Below are 27,816 nucleotides of genomic sequence, written 5' to 3'. Positions count from 1 at the left end.
CAGTATTATTAGCCTGCAGGATATACTGTAGAGGTATAGATTTTTTAAATTTTAATTTATTTTTAAAATTTAGAACTTACTCCCTCACCCTTCATTAAATGCTTTCTTTAAAAAAAAAGTCATTCTTTTAGTAAATAATCATAGTCACAGCTTTGTTCACACCATGGTAATGTCCCAAAATACCTGTTTCATTCTGTACCATCATGAGCCCTTCCCCTCTCAGGAAGTGAACAATATGCTTTTCCTCTGGAAACATGGTTAGTTTTATTGCCTTGATCTGAGTTCTTTGGTTTTTCTTTTTTCCTTTTTAAAAAAAAATTGTAAACTTTGTGTTGTTAAATTTTTATTTCCCAATTACATGAAAAAATTTTTAATATTTATTTTTTTAAATTTTGAGTTCTAAATTTTCTGTCTCTCCTCCCTCACCCCTTTAAAAGACAAGTGATATGACAGCGATTATACATGCGAAGTCATGTAAAACATCTTTCTGTATTAGTCATGTTGCAAAAGAAGACATAAAAACAAGAACGATCAGTAAACAGAAGTGTGCTTCAGTCTGTTCTGACTCCATCAGTTCTCTCTTTGCAAATGGATATTGCTTTTTACCATGAATCCTTTGGAATTGTTTTGGATCATTTTATTGATCAGAATGACTAAGCCATTCACAGTTAATCCTGCAGTGTTGCTGTTACTGTGAGCGATGTTCTCTGGCTTCTGCTCATTTCGTTTTGTGTCAGTTCATGTAGCTCTTTCCTGTTTTCTGAAACCGTCCTGCTGGTCATTTCTTGTAGGACAATAGTGTCATCAAAGTCACACATCATGACAGCTTTTACAGTGTTCCCCAGCTGATGGGCAAAGTCTCAGTTTTCCAGTTCTTTGCCACTCCAAAAAAAAGCTGCTATAAATATTTTTGTACTTTTTCTTTAATCTCTTTGAGATGCAGATCTAGTAGTGGTGTTGCTGGGTCAAAAGGTATGTGTAGTTTTAGAGCTCCAAATTGGTCTCCAGAATAGTTGGACCTGTTCACAACTCCACCAACAGTGCATTACTGTCTCTCCAACTTTTTTTTTTTTTTTGAAGAAAACCATGTTTTTCATTTAGTTGAGTGATTTTTATGTAGTCTCTTCTTGACCTATTTTCCAGGTCAGTTTTTTATATCAGATGTTTTATATTCTACTTTTTTTCCATCTTTTGATTTTGTTCTGATATGGAATCGTTGATTACTGTTTGCTCTATTTCAGGGACCCCATTGTTTGGGTAAGACTTAATCACTTTCTGTTCTAAGCTAGTTAAGTCTTTTTCCACTTCTTTCCTCCAGAATTTTTGCTTTTCCTGTTTTAATCTCTTGCTTCTTTTCTTTGAGGTATTAATGTATTCTTGTGCAAAATTCAATTTTTCCTTGATTCTCTGCCTGCAGTTAAGAGAGTTTACTCTCTCTAGGTTGAGTTTTGTGGGGGAGTACCTAAGTTTACTGTCATTTTTTCATATTGACGTTGCCGTTGATTGATTTATACAGTAGCTAGACTGAGGGCTTTGTGCCGTGGCTAGGTTCTTGTTCTTATCCTTGGTCCCCTGGGTTTCTGTGCTCTCTTCACTACATCAACTTTCCCCTCCTAGGGTTAGATTCCCCCTGCATATTTGAGATTCAGGGTTTTTAGGCTGTCTCAGGACAGAGTGCTGGGATCCTCTGAGTAGAGCCTCTGGGAGTCTGAGCATTTCTTAGATCCAGGGTGTCCTTTGGGGGGGCTTTTTGGAAGGCCTGATGCTTTTGTTGCTTCCTGACACACCATGCAGGGTACAGGTCATCAGTGCCTCTTACCACCCTAAATGACTATTGGCCCACATTGACCCTGGCCTTTCTGGTGGCCTTCTTTCTGATTGCCTGTGGGCTTCTGGCTGACTTTTTCCGTATTTCTTGAACAAGAGAATTCACACCTTGGTTTCTCTTTAGACTTTTTGTTCATTATTTAGTCTGGTACATGCTTTAGATTTCTTCAGGATTAACTGCAGTCCATTGATACAGACATTGCTATTTCATACAAAAAACATTCCATCTAACACGGGGCATTTTCTTCTGGATGTCCCACCTGCCTCATCTCCACCTATTGGCTCCCCTTCCTCCCATAAAGGATGCCTTCCCCATTCCCTTCTGATGCCAGGGCTTTTCCCCTCTCTTCATTATTTCTAATGTATCCCATCTCTTTTGTTTGAATGTTTTCTCATTGTTAGATTGTGAGTTTCTTGAAGGCAGGAGCTGTCTTTTGCCTTTCTTTGTATTCCTAGTGCTTTAGCACAGAGTTTTGCAGAAATCTTATAGAATTGAAGTAGCTCAAAAGAAGTGCACAACGCACAATTTAGAGAATCCACCCCAAATGTTCACATGGACTGTTGGTGCCCAGCCTGTGGTAGAGCATTCTGAGTTTGTGTTGGTTTGCTTAGCCACAGTCAGATGCATTGTAACTTGACTCTGACATTGTGCTGTCCTTTTGGTCCTCTTCTAGAATGAAACACAACGGTCCAGCGCTTTAGCACAGAGTACGTGCTTAGCAAATTTGGACTGACTGTCTTTGTTCAGGCAACCACTTTGGCAGGAAGTTCCTCTAGGTGTTGGTTTGATCTTCGCCAGCGAGAAGCAGTAACCTATTCTGTTTGCCAAATAGTGCTGTGTTACCCTTGAATACTGAGGGCTTTTTGTGATTCAAATCTTTTCTGGAGAGAAACTTTGAAGATTTTTTTTAAACCTAAAATTTACCCATATTTAGTTTGTTTGAGGGGCAGCTAGGTGGTACAATGGATAGATCATGGGCCTAGAGTCAGGAAGATTTGAGACTTCCTCAGACACTTCCTAGCTGTGTGACCCTGAGCAAGTCACTTTACTCTATTCGCTTCAGTTTCCTCATCTGTAAAATGAGCCAGAGACAGAAATGGCAAATACTTCAGTGTCTCTGCCATGAAAATCCCAAATGGGGTCATGAAGAATTGGATACTGCTGAACAGCAATAAGTTTGTTTGACGTAATTCATCAATTGCAGGAGACATAGAACATGGTGGGCCGATCCAGGTATGTGACTTTTTCAAAAGAGAATCGTCATTGTTTGTTCTGGTGTTTGTTGGATTTGTACCTGCGCTTTATGTTCAACAAGAATGGGCCTGAATGAATGAATGAATAATTGCAAAAATAATTGGTGACCATTTGTTCATCTCTCCTAATAATAAAAGAAATGGCTTACGATTGTAGCACTAGTCAGTCACCCAGGAAGCATATATCGAGTGCCTGAGATGTGCTAGAGACCAGGGGAGAGGAAGCCAGACATTGATTTAGTTATAGGGAAGGATTTCTTGACAGGATTGTTAAAAACCATAATGAGATTCTCACATATGTGTGTATGCGAGCAAAAGATGATTGGTGGCAGGCGTTCTTGAGGCTGGGCTATCTCTGAAAATGCCTCTGCAGTCACTCCCAGTCTCCTGGTTCCCTAAGATTTTGAGTTCTCTAATTCTGTTGTTTAACCCATAGACCAAATTTCCTATTTCCACATACATTTGTAATACTTATAGTCACCATTTGTTTATTGCTTTATAATTTTCAAACTGCTTTGTATACATTGTCCCTTGTATTCATAATCGCCTTGGGAGTTGAGCCATAGTGGGATTAGTGTCCTCAGAGTGGTTAAGGAGGTCACTGGAGCTCTTCCTGGGCTAGTGAGATGCTGGGCAGAGGCTGCTCTGCTCACCCCAGAGCCCTTTCTCCCACAAAGCTTGACCTGGAATGCTGAGTGAATTGCTTTCTGAGGTGCAGATGCAATGATGCTTGCAGAACAGAGGCTTTCTGCAAGGTGCAGCTTGATATAAATGTATTATTAGACCCCCAGGGGACTGATGCCTCATTAGACATCTATCTGCCAGAAGCCTATACAGCCCAGTTGTTGGACTCAGGCAGGCTTTTCTTTGTTTAGGAAGAAAGACTAGGTTAAAGAAGTCAACCTGTGAGCTTTTTTTAATGAAGTATGTAGGAGAGAATTAGTCCTGCAGAGGATGGGCTGCCAGAGTATATCAGAATCGTGTCTGAGGATGGCCGTACCATTTGCGCTGTTTTGTGAGTCTTTGAAGGATCTGGACTGTAAGAGCAGCATCTTCACTGGTTCCCCTCAAGAAGCTTGTCATCCTCTTAGCCTCTGGCTGATGCATTTTTCAACCCTGGCAGCTCTTGTTCATTTTGATGATTTCATTTTCTGCACCTTTTCTTTTGTTAAAAGAAGTTTTTGTGGATGTCTTTTGTTTTTATAGCCTCAGAGCTTATCCCAGGGTCCCTCCCCCTTCTAGAATCCATCAGTCCAAATAACAGAGTACTTTTTTGAAGACCAAAAAAGAGAAAGAGTAAAAACTCAGTGCGCTGATCAGTGCATTGAGAAAGCCTGAAAGCATGTTTGGTGTGTGACGTCTGTAGACCTCCCACCTCCATGAGGAGAGGGTTTGGGGGCGTTCTCTCGTATCTCTTCGTTCAATTCATGCATCACCTTTATAATTTTGTGTGTGTATGTGTGGGGGGGTTCTTTCCATTTCCATTTAGTCAACTGTAGACATTGTTTCCTTGGCTCTGGAGACTTCACCCTGCATCGGTTCATGTCGACCTTTCTATCCTTTTTTTTTAACCTTTCTTTCCTCTGTATTAACCACACGTATCATTTCTTACAGTTCAGTCATATTCCTTTACATTTACGTACCATGGTTTGTTTAGCCATTCCCCGGTCAGTGGGCATTGACTTTGTTTCCAGTCCTGAGCTATCACAAAAAGTACTGCTCTCAGTATTTGTGTACTCGATGTGGTGATGTTCTTATCAGTTGCTTCCTTGGGGGTATAAGCCCAGTAATTGAATCTCTAGGTCAGAGGGTATGGGCATTTTAGTCACTTTATTTGTATAATTACAAATTGATTCCAAAATGGTTGTGCTAGTTCACAGCTTCACCAGTGCATTAATGCCTGTCATCCCACACCCCTTGAAACTTTGACAATTGCAATTTTTGTCATCTTTGTTTATCTGCAGAGTGAAACCTCAGGATTGTTTTGATTTACATTTTTCTTATTATTAGTGAGTTGGAACATTCTTTCCTGTGGTTAATAGTTTGCAGTGAATGACCTTGGTGTCTTCAGTGTCCAACCAAACTTTAACCGCTCCATTTTGCCTGCTTCAGCTGCCTTCATGGCCGTTGGAACAAATTGTTCTCATCCTCCCATTTCACTGGGGGAAGTCTTCACATGCTTGGGGTAGACACCCTCCTAACTCACCAGTGGGTTTGAGACCCCTTGGTTACCCTCAATCTGGTTTGGTCCATCTGCCGAAACGGTTTACTGAGTTGTGGCCACTGCGCGTGCTGCAGCTTCTTGGAGCCACAGGTGAGAGCTGGATGGAACAGGCAGATACCCAAGGTGGAAAGAGCCCCCAAAAGGGCCCAGCAGCCATCACACCAAAGATACTGGTCCTCTCTCTGAACACACCGTACGCACAGTTGGCAACAGTGGAGCAGAAAAGCAGTGGGCAGCTTTCAGAGATTTGGTGTACAACACTGGATTTGTTCATCTGAGTCAGAACACTTGCAAACACCAAGACTGGTTTGATGAAAATGATAGGGAAATCCAGAAGTTCCTAAATGAAAAAATGACAACTCCACAGGATTTACCAGCAGGATAGGTCATCCACCTCTAAGAAGGCAGCGTTTAATTCCATCAAAAGTAAAGTACAAGCAAAGCTTAGAGAGATGCAGGATTCCTGGCTCAGTAAGAAGGCAGATAAAATTTATGCTGATAGTAACAATCCAAAGAGATTTTATGATTCCCTGAAAGCTATTTATGGACCAAAAAACCTATGGTGCATCACAACTACTCAGTGCTGATGGAGCCACACTGATTAGTGGTAAGGACATGATCCTAGAGAGATGGGCTGAACACTTCCACAGTGTTCTCAACAGACCATCATCAATGCTGAGGCCATTGATTGTTTACTCCAGGTTGAAGTCAGTCCCTCTTTAGATAAACTTCCAACTGAAGAAGAAGTTTTGAGGGCCATTTGGCTTCTTTCATGTGGCAAAGCACCTGGTACTGATTCTGTTCCAGCTGAGATTTACAAGGTAGATTATAATATATAATATTCCAGATTATATGACAAGAGGAGGTTATTCCCCACGAGTTGAAGGATGCCTCCATTGTCCATCTCTGTAAAGGTAAAGGTAAAGGGAATAGATTGTCCTGTGACAGTCACAGAGCAGTCTCTCTCTAAGTCATTGCTGGCAAGATTCTTGCTAGAGTCCTCCTTTATAGGCTGATCCTTCACCTGGGAGATGGTCATATACCTGAGAACCAGTGTGGCTTCAGAATGGGCTGAGAAATAGTTAATATGGTGTTTGCTGCCTGATAACTCCAGGAGAAATGCCAGGAGAAGAACAGAGGTCTGTACACAATGTCTGTGGATCTGACCAAGGTCTTTGACATGGTTAGGCATGAGGGCTTATGGAAAATTATGTCAAAATTTGGTTGCCTGGAGAAGTTCATCAGTACTGTAGATCAATTTCATGATGGCATGTTTGCCCAGGTTCTGGATAGTGGACAAAGCTCTCATGCCTTCCCAGTCATTTATGAAGTAAAACAGGGCTGCATGCTTGCTTCCATGCTTTTTAGCATGATATTTTCAGCCATGTTGTCAAATGCTTTCAGTGAGGATGAACACGGCATCAAGGTCAGCTACCACACTGATGGTAAATTCTTCAATTTGAAAAGGCTACAAGCCAAGACCAAAGTGGAGGGAGGGTTGGTCCATGATTTTCTGTTTGCAGGTGATTGAACACTCAATGCAACCTCTGAAGCTGAGATGCAACAAAGTGTAGACCAATTCTCTGCTACCTGTGCTAATTTTGGCCTAATAATCAACACCAAGAAACACAGGTGCTGCATCAGCCACCACCACACCATCCGTATGTGGAACTGTTGGTTACAACAAATGGAGAAGTTTTGAGTGCTGTGGGTAAGTTCACTTAACTTGGTAGTGTACTTTCCAGGGTTGTACCCATTGACAGTGAAGTTGACGCACACCTAGCTCAGTGTTTGGGAGGCTCTGAAGAGAGGTTTGGGAGTGAAGAGGTATTAGACTGAAAGTCTGCAGAACCATTGTGCTGACCTCATTGTTGTATGCCTGTGAAACATACACAGTCTACCAGCACCATGCCAGGAAACTGAACCGTTTCCATTTGAACTGTCTTAGGAAGATTCTGAAGATCATCTGGCACCATAATGTACCAGGCACTGAGATCCTTGCTTGAACTGAACAGCCAAGTATTCAAACTATGCTCCAGAGAGTGCAAGTCCAATGGGCTGGCCATGTTGTTTGAATGCAAAATACACACTTGCCAAAAAGACTGTTTTATGGGGAACTTGCATGGGGCAGGTGATCACATGGTGGTCAGAAGAAGTGACCAAGGACACTCTCAAAGTCTCTCTCAAGAACTTTGGATTTGATTGTGGGACATGGGAGACACTGACACAGGACTGCTAAGTGTGGAGGGCCCACATCGGAAAAGGGGCTGTGCTCTATGAGCAAAGCAGAATTGTGACAGCACAGGGTAAACGCAAGATGTGCAAATTTGAAGTAACCACCCCAAATATTCACATGGACTATCTGTGCCTAACCTTGTGGTAGAGCCTTCCAAGCTTGTATTGGTCTGATCAACCACAGTCAGACACAGTGAAAGTTCACTTTATCATGGTGATGTCATTTTGGTCCTCTTTGAGAAGGAGGGATAACAACCAACCAACCAATAGTTTGCAGTTCTTCTTTTGAGCACTATCCATATCTTATCCATATCCTTTGACTATTTTGGGGGTGGGAGGATAGCTATTAGTCTTATATATGTTAATTGTTTGCATATGTTGAACACCAAACTCTTATTGGGAAATTTGATACAAAGATTGTTTTCCAATTCAGCCACTTTTCCTTCTTATCCTAGGTGAATTAATGTTATCTTTGCAGAAAGATTTCAGATTATTTTAATCAGAAGTTCTCTCTTAACCTTTTGCAATGGGCTCCCTTTCTCTTTGGTTACGAATACATCTCCTGCCCATAGCTGTGAGCCCAGCAACTTAAACAATAGGTTTATTGATGCCATTGGCTTTTATAGCACAGTACATGTATACCATCACCTTTCCCATTGATGTTTTCTCTACCTCAAATTCCTGAACTGTAAGATGAGAGAATTGGTCTGGATGTTTATTAAGAGAATTTTTAGGATTAAATGCTTTAATCTTATAAATATGAATGATCTGCTGTTGTCCACCACTTTGAAAAAACATGTCAGTCACTACTGTTATGGCAAATGCTGCTAAGACTTTCTTCCCATTTGAATCTAGGTTTTGTCATAATGTACAGATTCTGTCACATTTTAGATGACATTTTCTTTCACTCTCCTCGGCATTGGCAGCATGCTTGAATTTTATTTAGAGTTAGCGTTATAATTGTGGTTCATTGACGTATTTTGACTCTCTCCATAATAGACCCTCCTCCACTTAACTGTCAAAGTGATTTTCCTAAAACAGAGGTCAGAACATGTCTCAAACACATCCTCAGTAAACTCCTGTGGCTCCCTGTCACATCTAGGATCAAATACAAGAGAAGATTGTATATTTGATCCTGGAGGCATCAGGGAACCACCGGAGTTTATTGAAAATGGGGTAAACACAGTCAGAGCTGTGCTTTAGGTATGTCACTCTGATGTTAGACTGTGGGATGGGCTGGAGTGGAGAGAGACTTGAGGAAGGGAGACTGACCAGCAGGCTCCTTGTGGTAGACCAGGTGTGATGTAGTGAGGCGCAGCATCAGAGTGGGGAAGAGGACATAGACTAGAGCTGTACAAGGTAAAACCTACAAGACTTGACTGATTGGGCATCAGAGCAGGTGGTGAGATTCAGTGAGGACAAGAATGTCACTGAAGCTACAAGGGCAGGTGTGACTGGGAGGATGGCAGTGCCCCTGAGAGTAAAAGGGGAGTTAGGGAGAAGGGAAGGTCAGAGGAGAAAGAATGAGTTCAGTTTGGGGCATGTTGAGTTGAAAATCAGTCAGTCAATAAACGTTTATTAAGTGCCTACTACATACCAGGATCTGTGCTAAATGCTGCCCCAAGAGCCAATGGGTCAAGAGAGAGGTTAGCACTAGATGAATACATCTAAGAGTTTTCTACATTAACCCCGTGGACCATACTGTTCATGGGATTTTCTTGGCAAAGATAGTGGAATGGTTTGCCATTTCCTTCTCCAATGGATTAAGACAAACAGAGGTTGGGTGACTTGTGCAGGGTCACCCAACTGGTAGGTGTCTGAGGCTGGATTTGAACTCAGGTCTTCCTGACTCCAGGCCCAGGAATCCATTGATTCCCCTCACTGCCTACCACCTCTTTGGCACTTACAATATAGTGTTGTCTTTATTTTCTTAGTTCCAAGGGATTTAGAACCGGAAAAGATATTAGAACACAGAATACTGGAAGATAAAAAATAGAATTTTAAGGCCAGAAAAGAAGTTAGAACATGTTGTTGATTTGTGGCATATAGAATGAATTCAGTGATCTGTGCTTGGTCCTGTGCACTTTAACATTCTTATCAATGACCTGGATAAAACCATAGATGAAATGTTCGTTATATTTTCATAATGTTCACTGAATAAAGAAATGCTTGTTGACTTGTCAAAAAAAAAAAGTCTTCCACATTGACACGATCATTAAATCCATGGGAACTGATAAGATTACCCAGTTGTATGGTATAAAGAGAGAAGAGAAGAGAGCCCAGGTTAGATCCCTGTGGGCCACCCAAAGTTAAGTGGCATGACCTGGATGAAGATCCAGCAAAGAGACTGAGAAAGGGTAGTCATACAGGTAGGAGTGAACAAAGAGGAGACAGTATCAAGGAGATGAGGGTGATCAGCAGGGTAAGAGGCCATTAGGTTGTAACGAGGAAGGAGAAGATCAAGGGCTGTCGGTAGGGAGCAGGGAAAGTCATTAGGATGAGATGGAAGAGAAGTGAGGGACTGGGGATGCCGGGTGGGACAGTGGAGAAGACTCACCCCACCATCCAGTCTTTGCCTTTCGAAGACTGGTCCAGATCTCACTTTCTTTGTGACACTCTCCTTTAATTTAATCTCTTAACATACTTGCCTCATATGCTTATCATAATATGCCTTTGAGAATTTTGTCGACCTTATTGTGGACTCTACCAGACTCCGGGAAGTTGGGACTTACTACTATTTTTCTTGTGATATCTAGCACTGTCAGTCAACATTTATAAAGCACCTAGTGCATGCCAGGCACTATACTAAGTGTGGGGGATGCAGAGAAAGGCAAAAGTGAGCCCCTGCTCTTAGGGAGCTTATAGTCTAATGGAGGAGACAACTCTGTACAAACTGTGTGAGCAGACGTACAAACAGCCCTAGACGGGATAAGCTGGAGATAATCAACTGAGGGAAAGTCTGAGCAGGAAGGGGATCCAGTAGAGGCTTCTTGCAGAAGGTGAGCTTTTAGCTGAGACAGACTTGAAGGAAGCCCAGGAGAGGGAGAGGAGGGGGGATCATCTGGGCATGCTTGGAGTCAGCTGTTGGAGTGTTAGGTTTGAGAACCAGCAGCAAGGCGGGTGTTACTGGATTGTGGTGTATGTGAGGGAGAATAAGGTGCAAGAAGACTGGAAAAGTAGGAGACCAGTCCAGTATGTGGTTTTAGATTGGATCCTGGAGGCAATGTGGAACCCATGGAGTGAATGGATAGATAGGTACAAGGATTATGGTTAGGTAGTGCTTTGCACATGTCAGAATATCAGATTTACCTCTGAAATGAGATTGCTGAAATGTATGCTGAGAAACAATTATCCAGAATTGCCTAATTCAATCTGTTTCATATATGTTGTGCACATATTTATTGTAAAAAAAATTTTTTAACACTTCTTCCCATGGAAAGGCAAAGAATGTGAACTTGAGCCTGGAGTTGGAATCTCGCTTCAGACATTTATTGCTTCTGTGATTATAGGAGAGTCACTGACTTCAGAGCTTTGGCATTCTCATCTGTAAAATGGCCATAATGATACTTCTGTCACTTACCTTACAGGGTTGTGTGACTAGGATGTGGTGGTCAGGGCTTTGCCTGCCGAATGGAGGGGAGCCCAGAAAACGCTGTGGTTGGATTTTGTCATCTGCTAGCCTATGCCTCTATGTGGATTGGTAGGAAGGCAAACCTGGGAGATGATAGGAAACTGGGGGGGACCTTGAAGAGCCGGTTTCATTAATTCATTCTGTATTGTAGTCTTTTAAAAGAAATGTTATTTTTTGCCAAATGGCATATAAGTCTCATTGACTCAATCTCATCAAATCTCAGCCTTCCACTTGAGAGCAGTGTGCACTTGGCCCAGATTAGTAATAAATACTTGGTAAGACACCAGTATCAGGGCTGTGCCTCAAAGAGATTGGAGAAAGAGAAAAAGGACCCATATAGAAAATGTGTGTGTGTGCGCGCGCGCGTGTGTGTGTATTGATAGTAGCTCTTTTTGTGGTGGCAACAAATTGAAAATTGAGAGGGTGCTCACTGCCCTTACTGAGGGCAGTGACTAAACAAGTTGTGGTCTAAGAATGTGATGGCTTACTGCTGTACTATAAGAAATAATGAAGGAGATGGCTTCAGAGAAACCTGGGAAGATTTGTATGAACTGGTAGAATAAAGTGAGCAGAACCAGGAGATTTATACAGTAACAAAAATATCAAGACAAAGAATTTCAAAAGACTTAGGAGCTCCTATCAGAGCAACGTTGCTGTTCAGTCACATCTGACTCTGTGATCCTGTGGACCGTGTTGTCCTTGGGCTTTTCTTGGCAAAGATAATGGATTGGTTTGCCATTTCCTCCTGCAGTGGATTAAGGCAAACAGAAGTTAAATGACTTGATCAGGATCACACAGCTAATAAGTATCTGAGGTTGGATTTGAACTTAGGTCTTCCTAACTCCAGGGTCAGAGCTCTCTCCACTGTGCCACATAGCTGCCTCCTTCTCGTAGTCATGGCCACCCACAATTCTAGAGGCTCAAGATGAAACATGTTGCACATCTCCTAATAGAGAGGTGATGACTTAGAGTACAGATTTGCAGATTTTGGGGGGGATATGGCTAGTGCAAAATTTTCTTTTGCTTATACATGTTTGCAATGGGTTTTTTTTTCTTTCTCTTTAGAGGAGGAGGAAGTGGGAGGGAGAGAATGAGAATCTAAATCAAATCAAATTTAAATAAATTGAAAAAAACTGAGAGTTCCTTTTCTTCCTCCTTTCCATAAAATAACACTCACTGAAATTTGAAGGAAAACAGTACGCACATTGACTCCCAGCAGCAGCAAAGGAAAGACAGCAGCCAGAACCAAAATTAATCACCATGTACTTTTGACTCTGCCAAAGAGAGGTGAGGTTCCATCTCCCTGCCTACCCCATTGTTGTCATCATTGTCATCTCCTCTGCTTTTGAACTTTCTGATTCTTTCCTCTTTCTGTCCCTATATGCAGTCAGTCACTAGGATTATTTGCTGGAAATCCCCTTGCTCCCTAGAATTTTGCAGTAACTTCCTAACTGGCCCCCCGATCCAGTCTCTGCACAGGCTGCCAGTCAGTCAGTAAACATTTATCAAGCACCTTCTGTGTGCCAGGCAGTGTGCTAAGCACTGGGGATACAAAAAGAGACAATCCATGTCCTCAAGAAGCTGACAATTTAATGGAGGAGACAAAAGGAAAACCATATATAAAGCAAGCCATATGTAAGATAAATGGGAGATCATTAACAGAGGGAAAGCCCTGGAATTAAGAGGATTTGGGGAAGACTTTTTGTAGAAGGTGGAATTTTAATTGGTACTTAAAGGAATCCAGGGAGGTCAGTACTGGAAAAGAGGGAGGAGAGTATACCAGACATGGAGGACAGCAGTGAAAATTCCCAGAGCCAGTAGATATAGTGTCTTGTTTGTGTCAGTATCACTGGATCAGAGTACCTGGTAGAGAATAAGGTGTAAGAAGACTGGAAAGGTAGGAAGGGGCCAGGTTACAGAAGGCTTTGAATGTCAGAGGATTTTGTGTTTGGTCCTAGAGGCAATAGGGAGCCACTGGAGTTTACTGAGTAGGGGAGTCATTATACCAGAACAGTCCTCTTAAAATACTCCTTTATTTACTCTCATGTTCAATATCTTAAGTGACTTCCCCCATCGCCTCCTAGACCATGTCTGAGAATTCCAGACTTTGCACTCTCAGGCCCTAGTCTATCTTTCCAACCTTTTGTCTCACAATTGTCCTGCCTAAATCCTGCATTCTAGGCAGATTGAACTCTTTGTCCTCTTCAACTTCCATAGCCCATTCTTGTCCTTTACTTTACTCTGCTCATCCCTTTGCCCTGGCCTTGAACACCTCTAGGTGTTGCCTTCTTCTCTATCTAGGTCCTGCTCAGCTGTCCTCTGTGAAATCAAACTCCTTAAGGCAGCAGTGATCATTTTCTCTCTCACTGCTGTCCAGTTATTATCTGTACCTAAGCATACTTAGCATCTGCTTCTCAGCAGTATCATCTTTGTATCTGTCTGTACTTAAACGGACTTGAGGCCTAGGCTTGGAATGTACTCTCTCAGTGGATACCCAGGCTAGCCGTTCTCCTTGCCTAGAATGGAAATTCTCTTTAAATACTCCATATTTTCCACAATTCTGTACACATAGTAAAATAGGAAAACTGTTGGCTTGATTTGGTAAGATACATAATACTTTATAGCTGTTAATAGGTAAGAAAAATGTTATACTTGAAAATTGATCATGATGCACTTTTTAAACCAAGGGCATAGTGTTCACCAGATAGAGTTATCTTCTACTTTTAAATGAGGAGTGCATGACATTTTCCAGAGTCAGCTAATCACTTGTGAGCTACAGGGAATCTTTTCTAGTTCGTTTTTATGTCCACAGCTTTTGCTTTCTGCTGGTTTTTGTTTTTCTGAGTATCACTTGGTTTATAATGTGAACCACAAAACAATCTTCTGTCTAGGAGACAATCTTGTTTCAGCATAATCAGACTGATTTTAACTCCTCAGTGTAAGAGACTCTTACATTGTTTGCTCAGGAATAGGGCGAGATGAGTGAGATTTTTAAAAGTGAATTATTGGGTTTATGTATCCATAGAGTAGGAATTAGCCAGCTAACCTTTTTCTGATTGGTTTTAGTTAGCTCACTCAATCCATAGACTTAAAGTAAGTTATCAACTGAAAAACACCAGTGACCATTTTTCCTTTGTTTCTTTTCTCTAGATTTCACTGGGACAGGAAGAAGAACCTTGCCATCTGCTGCTAGGCCGAGGATCCTCCTCCTAACTTGGGCTTCCTGTCATGGTAAGCAGAAGTAGTCACCAAGTAAAAAGGCTGGACTCCAACAGAGCCTTGTAATTCATCTGAACTCTAGAGTCAAAATTAAACCATGTTGTTAAGAAAATAACCTCATTTTCTTGAACCTAACCTTCACCTGCTTCTGGCCTCTTCTCAGGAGTATAGGATTTAGAGGTAGAAGTAACCTTCCTTGTCCAGAAAGAGTCATCGGCTTTATGGTTGGAGGCTGTGTTGTTCAGTGAAAGCCCAGAAGCCTTGAACCTGCTGGTCTGGTGGTATCGCCCAGATTTACCGGGCTTCTTCTTAACTAGCACTGAACCTTTTCCAGCCTCAGTCTCCTCATCTGTACAGTGGGGATAATAACGAGCAGGGATGCTGTCAGGGTCAGATGAGGTAAAGCACTTAGCCGCCCTTCAAGTTACATGCACACTAACTATTTTTATTATTATAGTGATCAGACTAGTCCCTGAAAGTGCAGCAGGAGAACCTTGAGGCTCCGTGGTGAGGAAAGCACCTTTTAACTAGATAAAGCTGCATATTAGTGATGAGCTAGTTGTTTTTGTTTTTGTCAGATGGAAAGAATTTCTCTTTGATCTTCATAGTTTCTGCGTAGGTACCTTCCTTCCTTGAAGGAAATAACCCTTCGTCACCCTTCATATACCTAAGCATTCTCCTGTTCTCTCCTGATTGGGGCCTGCCTAAGAGGCAGACCTAGCCATGCTTTACTGTCTTCCCCCCCCCACCTCACCAGCACTCTCAGAGGCTGGAGCTTCCTGCTCTGCTCCTTCTCCTCTGTTCCTACTCCCCAGGACAGAAGTCATGAGCACGCCAGTTCCCCTGCCTCTCCTCCTAAGCCCTGGAACCTTCACCCCGGGCATCACCTCTCTGGTCTCCTGTCTGGCACAACACAAGCTCTTCCAAGGCAAGGACTTTCTTTGCCTTTGTCGCTGTATCCCCAGTCCATGGTATGGTGCTCAGCACTTCATAAGTGATGTTCAGTTCATTCCTTCTGTCTCTTTTCCCCTTCTCCCAACTCTGAAAGCTTTTTCCAGTCATTACCAGCTAAGTGTATAGATTCCCCTTGTGATGGGAAGCTGGAGATGGAATGTTCACCAGGACTAGCCTTCTCTGACAGCCCAACTTCTGGCTGTCAGGCTCCCATGCAGCCGCTGGAGCCCAGCTGCTTCATTCTGGTGCACAGGGAGGGAACCAGACGAACCAGGTTCATTTCAAGGTTCATTAGGGACATGAGGACAAATGTGTTTTTAGAATGCTACTTCATTTAAGTTAGTAGTGCAGTAGAGTAGGTACTGAAGGAGAGGAGGAGGGAAGACATTGGGTAACTTCTATTGGCATGATATTTTTCCAATATACATGATGAGTTGATACGATAGCTTTGAGTGTAGCCTGTGGGAAGTGGATGAGAGATCCCCAGGAGGGGAGAGACTCCCTTTTGGAGGCGATAGAGGTAATAGATGAGGACATCTTTGAAGGAGGGCCCTGTGATACTGAGGCATGTATCTCATTCCCCCCCGTCTGAATTTTACATGACTGGTTTTTGGGGTAGCCTTTCTCCATAAAAACATTGTCACACAATTGCCATGTTGTTAGATGGGGGCAGTACAGTGCAACCTTGGCACTCAGAGTGGCAGCATTTTGTAGGAGCAAAGGGCTGTGCTCTGAGAGGTGACCTGAGTATTTGTTTTTGGAGGTGAGGTTGCCACAGTGCACAGAGTGTGGGACCTGGAGTTGGAAAGATCTGGGCCAAATCTGGCCTCAGGCACTGCCTGAGGTGACCCTCAGTTACCCTGGAGTGCATCAGTTTTCTCAACTGTAGAATGGGGATGATGACACTGCACCTCTCTCCCGGTGGAATCGTTTTTGTAAAGCTCTTTGCAAGCCTTAAAGTGCCATGAAATGCAGCTGGTGTTTTAGGGGGATACTGTGGACTAGAAGGCAAAAGCTCTTTGCTCACAGCCCCTCCCTCGTGCGCTGCGGCACCACCGCTGCTATTCTGTCCCAAGCTTCTAGGGCCTGTTCATTGCTCACCATCCCGCTTTGATATTAGTACTGTTCATGCTGCTGATCCCATTTCACAGCTGAGAAAACTGAGTTTTTGAGAGGTTAAGGGAGGGCTTGGCCTGTGGTTGCACAGCTGGAAACTTGAACCCAGGCCTCTGAACCCCAAGCCTGCTGCTCTCACTCTTCTCTTTCACGTAGTAGAGGTGGTCTGAGGAGCACACCACCAGCACAAAGCCCCCACGTCTACAGACCTTGGGAAAGTAATTTCCCTTCCTTCGGAACTCTGGTTTTTCATCTGCAGATGGATCTATAGGAGACCCCTTGCTTTTAGCATGCTGTGGTTCTGATGTCAGTAGAGTGCTGAGATTGGGAGTAGGTGGCCACCTCTGTAAGGCTCAAGGCTGGATCTTTTCTCTTCTTGTTGGTAGAGGGGCACAGGGGGGGTCATGGTCAGAGAGTTTAGCTTGCAGAATGAGAGACCTGGGCCCTCCTCCATGCCATTTCCAGAGCAAGTTCAGTGTGCTCACATCTAAGATGGGCCTAACAGTGAATGCGGTCAGCACTACACAAAGGTCATTGGGATGTTATAGTGAGCAAAGGTATGCAAAACAGTCTGTTTTAAATAACATTTTCTTTTTTTTCCCAATTTCATGTAAAACCGTTTTTAACATTTGCTTTTTAAAAATTTTAGTTCCAAATTCTCTCCTTTCCCCCTCCCTGAGATGGCAAGCATTTGACATAGATTATACATGTACAGTCATACAGGGAAAGCATTCTAAAAATAAAACAGATTTCCTGCGATTTGTATGGCGTGATGGAGATTCATATGTGGAATCCCTGTTCTTTCCTTACCTCACAGATTTTCAGTGGGATCTACTTGTTGGAAATCAGCTGATTTCATCTTTAATTTGTTCACTGAATGGGAGGGTTTTGTTTTTTAAAACCCTCCCCTCCCTACTCCACTCCCACCTCTCTTTTTCCTTTTTCTTTCTGTTTTCTAGCAAGCTAGACAAAAATACTTCCATTGCATTTTCAGTGCAAAGTTATTTTTCTTCTACTTTCACATGGTCCTTTGGGGGAAAAAAGTTATTTCCTTAAAGGTAGGCTGATGGTGGAGATAACTGAAATTGACTTTAGGGGAGCTAAAATGTGACGTGAATCTATTGTGAGGACTGGCAGGGATGACGGGTACTCCCAGCATAAAACCAACCTAAGCATTTTAAGCCCCTTCTGTGTTCTAGATAGTGTACACAGAGCCCCAGGTGAAGGCATGCACACATCTAGGTGCCCGGCAGTTCTAGAGCGCAGCTCTGGGGAGAATCGTGGAAGCCGGCTCTTCATTTTAGACATGAGAAGGTTGAGGCCCTGGGAGCAGAGGCCACTTGCCCCAGAAACAGTGGATACTAGTAAGGGTGGAAGTCAGCCCTTTTCTCTCTAAACTCCCCAGACTGTCTCCCCCAAAAAATGCAGCTCCTAAGCTCCAGGGCCTCTGAGCGTTGCTTCTTCCTTGTCTAAGCTAGAGTCAGTGCACACCTGTTGGTTACCCATGTGTAAGGTGGTGGGGCCAAGCTCAGAGAGGAAAGAAAGAAAGAGAGAGCTGCTGGCTGATGAGTGGAGGAGCCTGCCCTTCCAGATGTCATTGCTTAGCACTCTGGGGGAATCTGGCTGCCTCCTCTCTTCTACGCCACTATGACCCACACCTGTGTGAGGATCCACCAAGGGCCCCCGTCATGGTGTGGGCCAGCTGCCAGTCCTGTCCCTATTTGTTCACCCAAGTAATTTCATTACATCCTCCCTCATCCTGTTCCTAGGTGTTCAAAGAGCAGTAAGTCAGCAGATGAGATAAATATTTATCCAAAAAAAAAGAGAAAAAAGGCAGACAGTCCCTGCCCTCAAGGAGCTCCCTGTCTAGGGTACCTTTATCAAATTAAAAAAAAAATTGACTCAGTAACTGTTCTCAGAGGAACTCGCCTTCTAACGAAGGTGAGCAGAGGCTCCTCTGCAGTTGCTTAGGCTTGTCAGTGGCCACTGACACTGTTGTTTTCCTCCCAGTCTTTGTCATTCCTCTTATGTTAGGACATTGTTCCGCACAACTACTTCATGGGTTACATCCATTGGATGTGATCCATCACCTAGGGGAGTGACCGTGCCAGTTAGGGTGTGTGGGTAAATGACCTCTTTAACTTTTAACCTTCTGCCTCATTTCTGCTCTCAGCCATTTAAAGGTGAGTATTCCTGGCCATGTGCACAGAGGCAGTCAGGTCAGGGCATCCCTTGGGATGAAGCTCTGTAGGCTGCTCTCTGCAGCTTGGGGTAGTACAGAGAGCACCTGGGCTGTTGCCAAGCCATTGCATACCTTGGGGCAAGCCTCTTCCCTTCCTGGAACCAAACATGATTCAAGGAGATCTTCCTGAATGTCTCTTCTAGCTGTGAGGTGCTATCCATGTGGCATTGAGAAGGGGTGGATTCCCTCCTTTTAATGGCCTGCTGGAGGTACGGGTGAGCATCCTGCTCTCCTGTCATTTCCCCAGCTCCGAGTGGGAGTCCGAGAAAAGGCTCATAATGCAGCTCAGTTGAGCCAGCATTTTTCTTCCATGTCCCTTGGAATTTACTTTTGGAAAGTTCTGAAAATTGTAAGAAAAATCACTTTCTGATTTTTGTTTTTGAAGAGAGATAGTGATTTAAGTGAGAAGCGCACCATTCTTGAGTTTTGTCCGTGGGTTTCTTTTAAATACAGCAGCAACCACAAAGACCAGTTTATTAGCACTTGTGTTGGATGATGCCATGCATCTCCTGAAAAACAAGAGCCATCTTTTGAAGACCAGCATTCTCCTGGTGCTGCTGATGGTCCCAAGGCTTGGGATCTGGCCATCTCGTGGGAGCAGGGTGCAGCCTAGAACCAGGCATTACCTCTAAGGAAAAACATGAATCAAACATGTCTGCTGTCATCAGGGAAATGCAGGCTAGGAAGAGAACATTGCATAGTCAAGTAGTGAGGCCAGAGTCCCCCCTGGCACTTCGTGAAGTCAGGTGAAACCTAGAGGCTGTGAGGTGTACTGTTCTTAGCAGAGAGCATGGACAAGACTCCACCAAATGGAAGAGCCTCCAAGTCTGTGTGAGTCACAGTACACCCCTGTAAGATAGCTGGTGCAAGTGTGACCCTCATTTTTCAGATGGGGAAACTGAGGCTCAGGGAAGTGACTCTTGCTATAGTTGTACAGCTCTAAAGGGTCAGAGTTGTGACTTGAATGTCAGTCTTCTGAGTGAAGCCAGACGCACTGCTCTTTTTGTTTTCTCTATCTGAAGCTCACTGACTCTTTTCCCTTCTGTAGTCAACAAGGGGAGAAATCGGTGAGACTGGATACAGGAATACAGGGGTAGCCTCAGCTCTGGTTTCTTATTGGAGGGGGTGGTGAGGGGTGGAGAGGGAAGAAAATGTCTGATTTGATGGTTTGCATTTCTAGGTTTGGGGTCCTCCAAGCCATTTACATTAGTTTGATTGCAACCCTGTTCATATCCTAATTCGACATTAACATAAATGTTACATAGGCTTTATGTTGGGGATCTGATTATAGTGGTGAATTACATAATTGGAATTTTATGGTCAAAGTTGGTGTTAGGGTTACTCTTCAGAACTATACATGCCTGTCTATTTTGTTTGGTTAAAAACCTTTTTTCTGAGGTTTGCTAAACTGCCAAAACGTCATGTAACTTACATGTTTGCCAGTAGCTTGACAGTTGTATTTCTTGTGTTTGTGTGACTTTTCTCTGGCTTTTGAAAATTACTTTGTAAGCAGCTGGTATCTTGATTTCTGGATTAGTTTTCCAATAAACTGTGTCCTCCAGATAAGCCCTCCTGTCCAGAATGATGCCCTAATGTGAAAGATGCCTCTTTCATACCGATTAAAATAATTTATTTCCCCAAAAGTCTATACCAGCAACTTGGTTAAAATGTGGTTTGATTGAACTATCCTAAATGTGCTCTTTTTGGCTATACATTTGGTGTCGAAGCACTTGCCGTCTCTGATTGACCATGTGGTTGGGGATACTTTTAGGAGGTCTCTTAATTCAGATGATTTCCAGTACCCAGTGGTCCTTTCAAGGGTCCCTGGAATCTCCTCCTGATTGTCCCATCAGTCATTGTCGAACAGACCCTGTTATGGGTGAGTAAGAGCAGCACCAACATTATTCAGAGATTTGGGGTTTTCCAGGATGAAGAGACACAGCACAGCCTTGAATGCATCCAGGCCAATCAGATCTTTCCCAGGAAGCAATTGATTCGAGAGGATGAGAATCTTCAGGTAACGACTAGGTTGCTTTTGTCCTTTCTGACCAATCCATAGTTGTGTGGTTGCTAACAAAGCTGCTGAGCTTTTGGGTAAGATTCCCTATAGCTGCCTTTTCCATTTGACCCCCACTCCCTGGTCTAATTAGCATCCCTGCCTCTGTGGTCTCTCCCTCTCCGTTTTTCCTGTGTGCCACAATCCCAGCCGCAGTTGTTACTTGTCTACTTGGAAACTTTTCATTCCTTTCCATTGCCTGCCACATAAACTCCAAACTCCAGACTGGCAATCAGGACGTTCTGTCGTCTGATCCCAGCCTACTTTCCCAGGCTTGTTTTGCATTGCTTCCCCTTCACGTTTCCTGCACTCAGTCACAATAGGCAATTTCCATTGCCAGTCATGGTCTACTTTGAGTCACAGTGGTCCTTCTTCCTTCAAACCCCTCCTCTCTCCTAATCCCCACATTCACTCTCTATGGAAGTTCTTGGTGGCCTTGTTCAGGGGCCCCCTTCTGCAGGAAACCTGCCCTGATCTCGCCCTCCTGGGAATTGCCACGGCCCTTAAGACTTCTCTTAAGACATGGGCGTATCTTATCTGTAATACCAGACTCAGATTGCTCCCTGAGGACAGCACTTATGTCTCATTCATCTCTGTGTCTCTTGTTGCACCTCCTTCATATCCTGATGGCACTTGGTGAATGTTATTTCAAGGCAGGCTAGTGTTGCAGGAAGCGCGCTGGGCCTAAATTCAGTCAGGGCTTTGGCATCTACTTGCTGTGTGACTGACCATTAACCTCCCTGAGCCTTAATAATTAGTTCATCTGTTCAAAATGGGAAAAATAGTACTTAGACACCCTCCCTCCGAGGGTGGTTGTGCAAAGAAAGCGCTGTCTAGAGCTTTCAGGGCTATGGTGACGGCTCTGCTGCCATTCTCCTTGAGGGAGTGCTCTTTGTGCTTTTTTCTAAAGCTTCTAAGGTTTAGTAGCACTTCCCCTGTGTGAGTGACACACTGACTTCCCAAGAATTCAGGACCTGTATATGATAGCTCTCTCGATTTTTTATCCCATCAAAGAATTTCAGAATTTGAAGGGATCTCAGAGGTCATAAATTTCAAATAATCTGCTCCATTTAAGAGAGATGGGGCCTTACCTAGTTTCTGTAGACTTCTCATCAGCCACATTCAGGGTCATAATATTTGAACCTATATCGCAGAGTATTCATTGTAGAAAAGTTTCGTCCTCAGCTTTAAGCATTAAACCAATTGAATGTATTTTACTACTGCTGCTATCTGGTTAAGTGCATTTTAACATAGCAAATGGGTTACATGATAAGGATTAGAAGAACTTGTTTGACTGCTTCTGAACTTTGAAAGACTTCTCCTTCCATTTTGAAGGTTCCTTTCCTGGAACTTCACGGTGAGAGCACAGAGTTTGTCGGTCGGGCTGAGGATGCTGTCATCGCGCTGTCTAATTATAGGCTGCACATCAAGTTCACGGAGTCACTCGTTAATGTAAGTAATCAGACTGTGGTGAGGACAGGGAAAAACGATGGAGGGGAAATTTCAGTAATGATCTGGAACAGGGAAAAGAAGCCACTGGGCTTGGGGCCCTCTGCTTTTGATGGGGACACATTCAGACCATTTTAAAACAGTCCTTCCTTTGAGCAGCTGATCAGTGACCAAGGGACAAGGTGGACGTGGTGAACCCTGTAAGGGTCACTACTGGGGCCAGTGTTGTTCACTGAGGCGCTTTGTTAGCATGGCGTCAGACTGAGGGGCAGATGAAAGACTCCCCTGGAGCTGCTTTTTTTTATCCTGCTTTTAACAAGGAAGATGTGCTCCGGGCACTCTTCAGGGAGTGTACAAGTGGGTGGAGGTTAATACTTCTTTGTTTTCTCATGAAAGGAATCTGAATCCTCAGAGGCATGTGTTTTCTCTGGTTGGTGTCATGCATTGCCATCGCCATAGAAGAGGGCTCTGTGGTGATGTCGTTTATGACTCATGCTGCTCATGTTTAGGGTCTTCCAGCAAGGGAACCAGAATAGGCTGCTGGTCATCAGAGTTGAAGAGAGAGAGAAGATTTTAGTATCGTAGAATTGTAGAGCTGGGATGAACTTTAGCAGCAGTGGACTGAAGTGGTCTTGAGACTTGGAATCAAGAAGACCCGGGTTCAGATCCTACCACAAACCCTTACTAAATGTGTGACCCTGACCAAGGCACTTTATCTCTCTAGGACTCAGTTTCCTCATCTGTAAACTGAGAGACCTGGAAACAGTGATCTAAGCTCCTATCTAACTTTAAGTCTGTGACATCATGATTCTTCTACAGAATATCAGAACGCAGTGTGTGTTCATTTATGATTCTGGTATCCCCATAACATAATATAGTCAAGTAAATGATTTTGGTGCCCTCTTCTTTCCTCTTGGTCTATTGTCATAGTTCTTTGCTATATATTCATGAAGTATTCTTAATTATATAATTCTGTAGTGGTCTCTATTTTTTTCTTTTGTAAAATGTGATAAATATGCCTTGGTTTTATGTAAACATTTATCATTTACATTCTAATTCACTTCATCTAAAAACAAATATACCTTTTGAAACACCTTTGGTCATACATAGTGAAAATTGCAGCCTCCTCAGAGCCATAGTCTTGTCAATTCATTTTAGTGCATAGGGCTGGGATGTGATTATGCTCAGATGCCAGCACAGCTGCCATATTTATACTCAGACCGTTAGCTAAAAATACAGAACATGTTTCTCAAGGATGGAGGTTGACTGTGCTGCTGGACACAGGAACTTCATGAGCCCAGCTAGAAGTTTAGGGCTTGAACTCAACTCCAAAGAAAATGCCTGCTGAATTCTCAGATATCCAATAATCTGTGCAGGGTCAAGTTGAAACTGATAAAACAATTCATTTGATTTTGTGCTTTTTTGCTTGCTAATGGGCTGGAACTAATTTGGAATCATAAATAAGCTTTATATGGAGGAAGATGATAGAGAATTACAGTACCTGGCTTCTCCCTTGGAACAGGGGACTGTCCTTGGAGATCCACCCCCTTTCCCAGACAAAACAAAACAGCAACAGCACCTTCATTGTTTCTACTCCATTGCAGTGTTTTTTATACGTAGTTAAGACCAAAGAAATGTGTGGTGTCCCTGATGGTATCACATCTTCATTTCTAAACTGTGAATCTACCATGAAGTCTTCAATTCTGCCTCTGTCTGCTCAGTGCGCTGCTGATCACACAACAAGGATTAGGACACAGGCTCTGGCAGGCCTGAGCTGGGCTTGACGGTAGTGGGCCCTCTGTTCTTCCTCCAGGATAGCTGCTCATTCAAAAAGATGCTAGCTTTTCTGACCCTGTTCAGTAAATGTTCTAGATTTGGCTTCAGTGAAACGAAAAGTCTAAAATAGTGTCTCAGGACAGAAAAATGCTTGGGATCCCTGTAACTCCTCCTTAATCACTTCATGAATGTTAGACATTTCAAATTAAGAAAGACAGATGATGTTAACCTGATACCTACAAATAAATGAATGTTTACTCCCTCATCTGTTGTGCTCAGTGCTGTGCAGACTACAGGCATTCTGGAAAGGAGCATGTACTCTATACAGGGACTCATCCAGAACGTTTTTATTAGGCCTAGGAAATAGGCCTTTGTCTAAAACAGAGAAGATCAAGGTGCCCTCTTTTAAAAGCCATTCATACAGCCAGCTGGGGGGAAGAAAGGCAAATAATACTTCACAGCTCAAATTGGTTGGCTGTAAATTTCATGGGCTACCTCCAAATTTTCATCATATTTTAGTATACTTCTGTCAGTAAAGCTGTTTTGAAATTGAGTAGCAACAGGTCCTGGGTAGTTTTTAGTACCTTCTAAACATTGTACATTCTCTTTTAATCTCACAGTACGTTGAGTAAGACATATTGGCAGGAGCTGGATACCCTAAACAACATACAGCCAATGAAACGTGCAGATTCACTCCACATCAAATTCTTGCACGGAGGAGAAAGGCTGTATAGCACAGCATTAAAGTTGGTGGTAGTTAAGGGAAAAGGCAACCTGCATTTCCCCAACTCTGTGACTGCATATTTCTTATCTAGGAGATCTCTGCCAGGCTTAGGTAATGTTTACAAGTATTAATGTGAGGTTCCATGAAAAAAAAAAATCACACTTTTAGTTTCTGCCATTTTAGCTCTTCCTTATTATTTGATAGACTGCCTCCCAGTCTCCTTCTTGTGAATCCCAATAGGTAGCATGATCGTGCTGGGATGTTGTCACACAGCTGTGCTCATAGCAAACTTGTTTTGGGTGTTCAGGAGGCTTCCCTTAATGGTTTTGCAGGGACTAGATCTGATGGAGAAGTCTCAGATCATTGTAATAAGAACATTGTGTTTGAGTGGTAAAACAAAAGGCTTGGTGGGTCATAAAAGGGATGCAGTCATGCCTGGCCAAAAAGGTTACACCAACTGTTGTCCAACAGCTCATTTCCAGATTCATCATTGGCCTTTGAAACTACATCACAATTGAGGTTCCAGGGCCAGGCTAGCAAGGTAGGCAGTTCTGGGTGGGGCAGATTGCCAGAGGCTGCTAGGAGGGAACTCCTTCACAGTGCCTTCACATTTTCCAATTGTGGGTGGCTGTATAATGGAGGAACCTTGCTATTTACTGAAGGTAATGGTGACAGAGCAAAAGAGTGAGGATTGGTGAGGCGCAGGGAAGTGAGAAATAGCTAAGGACAAAAGAGCAGATTTGGAGACTGAGGACCTATGTGTGAAATGCAGCTCTGTTATAGGCATGACCCTGGGCAAATGACTTTGCCTCTCTCCACTGTACTCTGCTCAACGTAAACTGACAGGACTGGATTAGATGACCCCTGGGTCCTTTCCAAGTCCAAATGCAATGATCCTGGTGCTTTCTCTCTTAGCCTTTAAAAATGGGGGATCAGGGGGTAATCTTTCTGGGCCTTAGTTTTCTCCTTTTCAAGTCACCAAGCATTTATTAAGTACCTGCTGTGTACAAAGCACCACACTAGGGATGAAAAGACAAAATATTACAATCCCAGCCCTTTTAGAGCTTGTACATTTTCCAGATGGACACAATAAGTAATCCTTATCCTTCAACTCACTGGGTTATGAAGAAAGTCCTTTGAAAAAATAATATGCTTTGTAAGTGTGAGCTACAATATTTTATTGTTACAAAAAATACTTTCACATTTTTCTTATTATTAAATATTTCTTTAAAATTTAATATTGAACATTAAATACAGTTGACTCAGTAACTATTTACATTTAAATTAATGCCACAATAATTTTTTAGCCACTGTATTCCATTGGGATTTTTCAAACTGTTTTTCTTTTTAAAAAATTTTCTCTCTTCCTCACTGCCCCACCCCCACCCCCACTGGAAATACAAACAAACATGAGAAACTCTTCACAGCAAACCTGTATAATCCGACAAATAAAATTCCTACTTTGGCTTATTCTGGAGTTTAAGTCCATCGTCTCTGATGCGGATGGGAGTCCCGGTTAGTCTTATGGATTCAGGTGATGCTGTACTATTGTCTCCATTTTTAAATGTGGAAACTGACTCTTAGAAGGGGAAACCATTTCAATTCATCACACATTTATTCAGCATCTATTATGTGCAAGGAGTTGGCCGTAGACAAAAATAGTTTCTACCTTCAGGGAGCTTACCGTTCTCCTGGAGGGATAATAGCTGGTAAGTAAACACATGCTCATTTTGTGGCACCAGCAAGAGTCAGGACTCCAACCCAGGTCCTGTGGCTCTGGGAATGCTGCTGTTCTCTCTCCTTTTCTCCTGTCACCCAGCAGCTCCCCACTGATGGGGTTTCGAGTGTCAAAGGAAAAGAACAAAGGTGGCCTTGTCAAGCGTCTGGACTCCCAGAGTCGTATTGTCACAGATTTGAATCAGAGACTTAGAAGCCATCCTTCAGATGAGGGTGAGTGAGGCCTAGACAGGTGTCCTGCCCCGCCCAAGGTCACACCGCTCCTGGGGCCATAGAGAGGATGGAGCCCAGCCCACCTTGGCCTGGGTCCCTGGGCAGGATCTTCTGACCAAGGTGTGTGTGACCAGGGCTCCTCCTGCATGATGACATTTTTGTCAGTTGGAGCACAAGTTATAACCAGACTCCCGCTGGTTTCTTTTCTTATATGCGTTTTTTCTCTTGTCTAACTAGAGTTACAGCTGTTTTTAAAAGCAAGGCTATTGGAGAAATCTAACAGAAGCATGGTCATCTGAACTCTGTGCAGTGTCACAGCAGGATGCAGCACGCAGCCACTCAGACAAAGCCAGAATTGCTTTTCTGTTGCTCTGACCAGCTATAGACTGTCTTTGGCAGAGTAAGCTAGTAGCAGTACACACACACACACGCATGCACATGCACATACACATGTACACATATATGTATATGTTTGTGTGTGCCGGGGTGGTGGTTACTGTTTTCTGGCATGAGTTCTAAGGGATTGTGAGATTCAGTGGGATCGAGAGTAGTCTAGGGAGGAAATCGACATTGGCAGGTTGGCCAGTAAGAGCGTATAGAGCTTAAAAATTTTTTTGAAGGAAAATGAATAGGTGAAAAAATCCTAATACAATATAATTGCTGAAAAAATACTGTGGTATTAATTTAAATGTAAACAGTTACTGAGCCAAGGATTTGTTCTGTGAAGTTTGTATTCGGTCAGAGGGCCGCACTTGAGGACCTAGAGGGCTGCATGTGGCCTTGAGGCTGCAGGTTCCCCACCCCGGTCCAGGTTATTTCTAATGTCCTGAGCTACTCCAAATGTCTAACTCTAGGAGGGGAAAGTTAAGTAGTCCAAGACATCTAACTAGAAAGCTAAGTTTTTGGAGGCCTTTTTCTATCTCCCTCCGTCGCCTACAGACATCTTCTTAAAGATCCCCAGGAAAATAGATTACCATTAGACTTGTCAGAATAATCAGGGTTCATACCAAGGATAAATTTCTGCTGAAGGATTCTGGTGGTTCAAGGGGAAATTCAAGTTCAATAGAGGGAAGTTCCCCAGTGAACATGGGACCCCTCTCCCTACCTTTTCAGAGGAAAAAGAGTGACTTTCCTAGGTGGAGGGGCTAGGAGAGAGAGT

At 43.2% G+C, this 27,816-nt stretch overlaps 1 protein-coding gene across 13 annotated transcripts in view; it reads left to right on the top strand.

Annotated features, from left to right (window-relative positions):
• Positions 1–27,816, top strand: part of MTMR3 (myotubularin related protein 3) — a 200,919-nt gene that overhangs the window by 113,204 nt on the left and 59,899 nt on the right. For 5 of the 13 annotated variants that reach the window (XM_072599997.1, XM_072599996.1, XM_072599984.1 and 2 more), the window contains 3 exons: positions 14,322–14,402; positions 20,612–20,719; positions 22,094–22,210. In XM_072599997.1, the coding sequence (XP_072456098.1) occupies positions 14,400–14,402; positions 20,612–20,719; positions 22,094–22,210 (228 nt within the window). In that variant the 5' untranslated portion in view covers positions 14,322–14,399. Of the gene's footprint in view, positions 1–12,360; positions 12,459–14,321; positions 14,403–20,611; positions 20,720–22,093; positions 22,211–27,816 lie in introns of all 13 variants that reach the window. The other 8 variants (XM_072599986.1, XM_072599987.1, XM_072599988.1 and 5 more) reach the window with 4 other exon arrangements.

The sequence above is a fragment of the Notamacropus eugenii genome, chromosome 4 (genome assembly GCF_028372415.1).
Source record: "Notamacropus eugenii isolate mMacEug1 chromosome 4, mMacEug1.pri_v2, whole genome shotgun sequence".
Lineage (NCBI taxonomy): Eukaryota > Metazoa > Chordata > Mammalia > Diprotodontia > Macropodidae > Notamacropus > Notamacropus eugenii.
The sequence above is the reverse complement of the archived record's forward strand: the minus strand, read 5'-3'. Positions and strand labels throughout refer to the sequence as shown.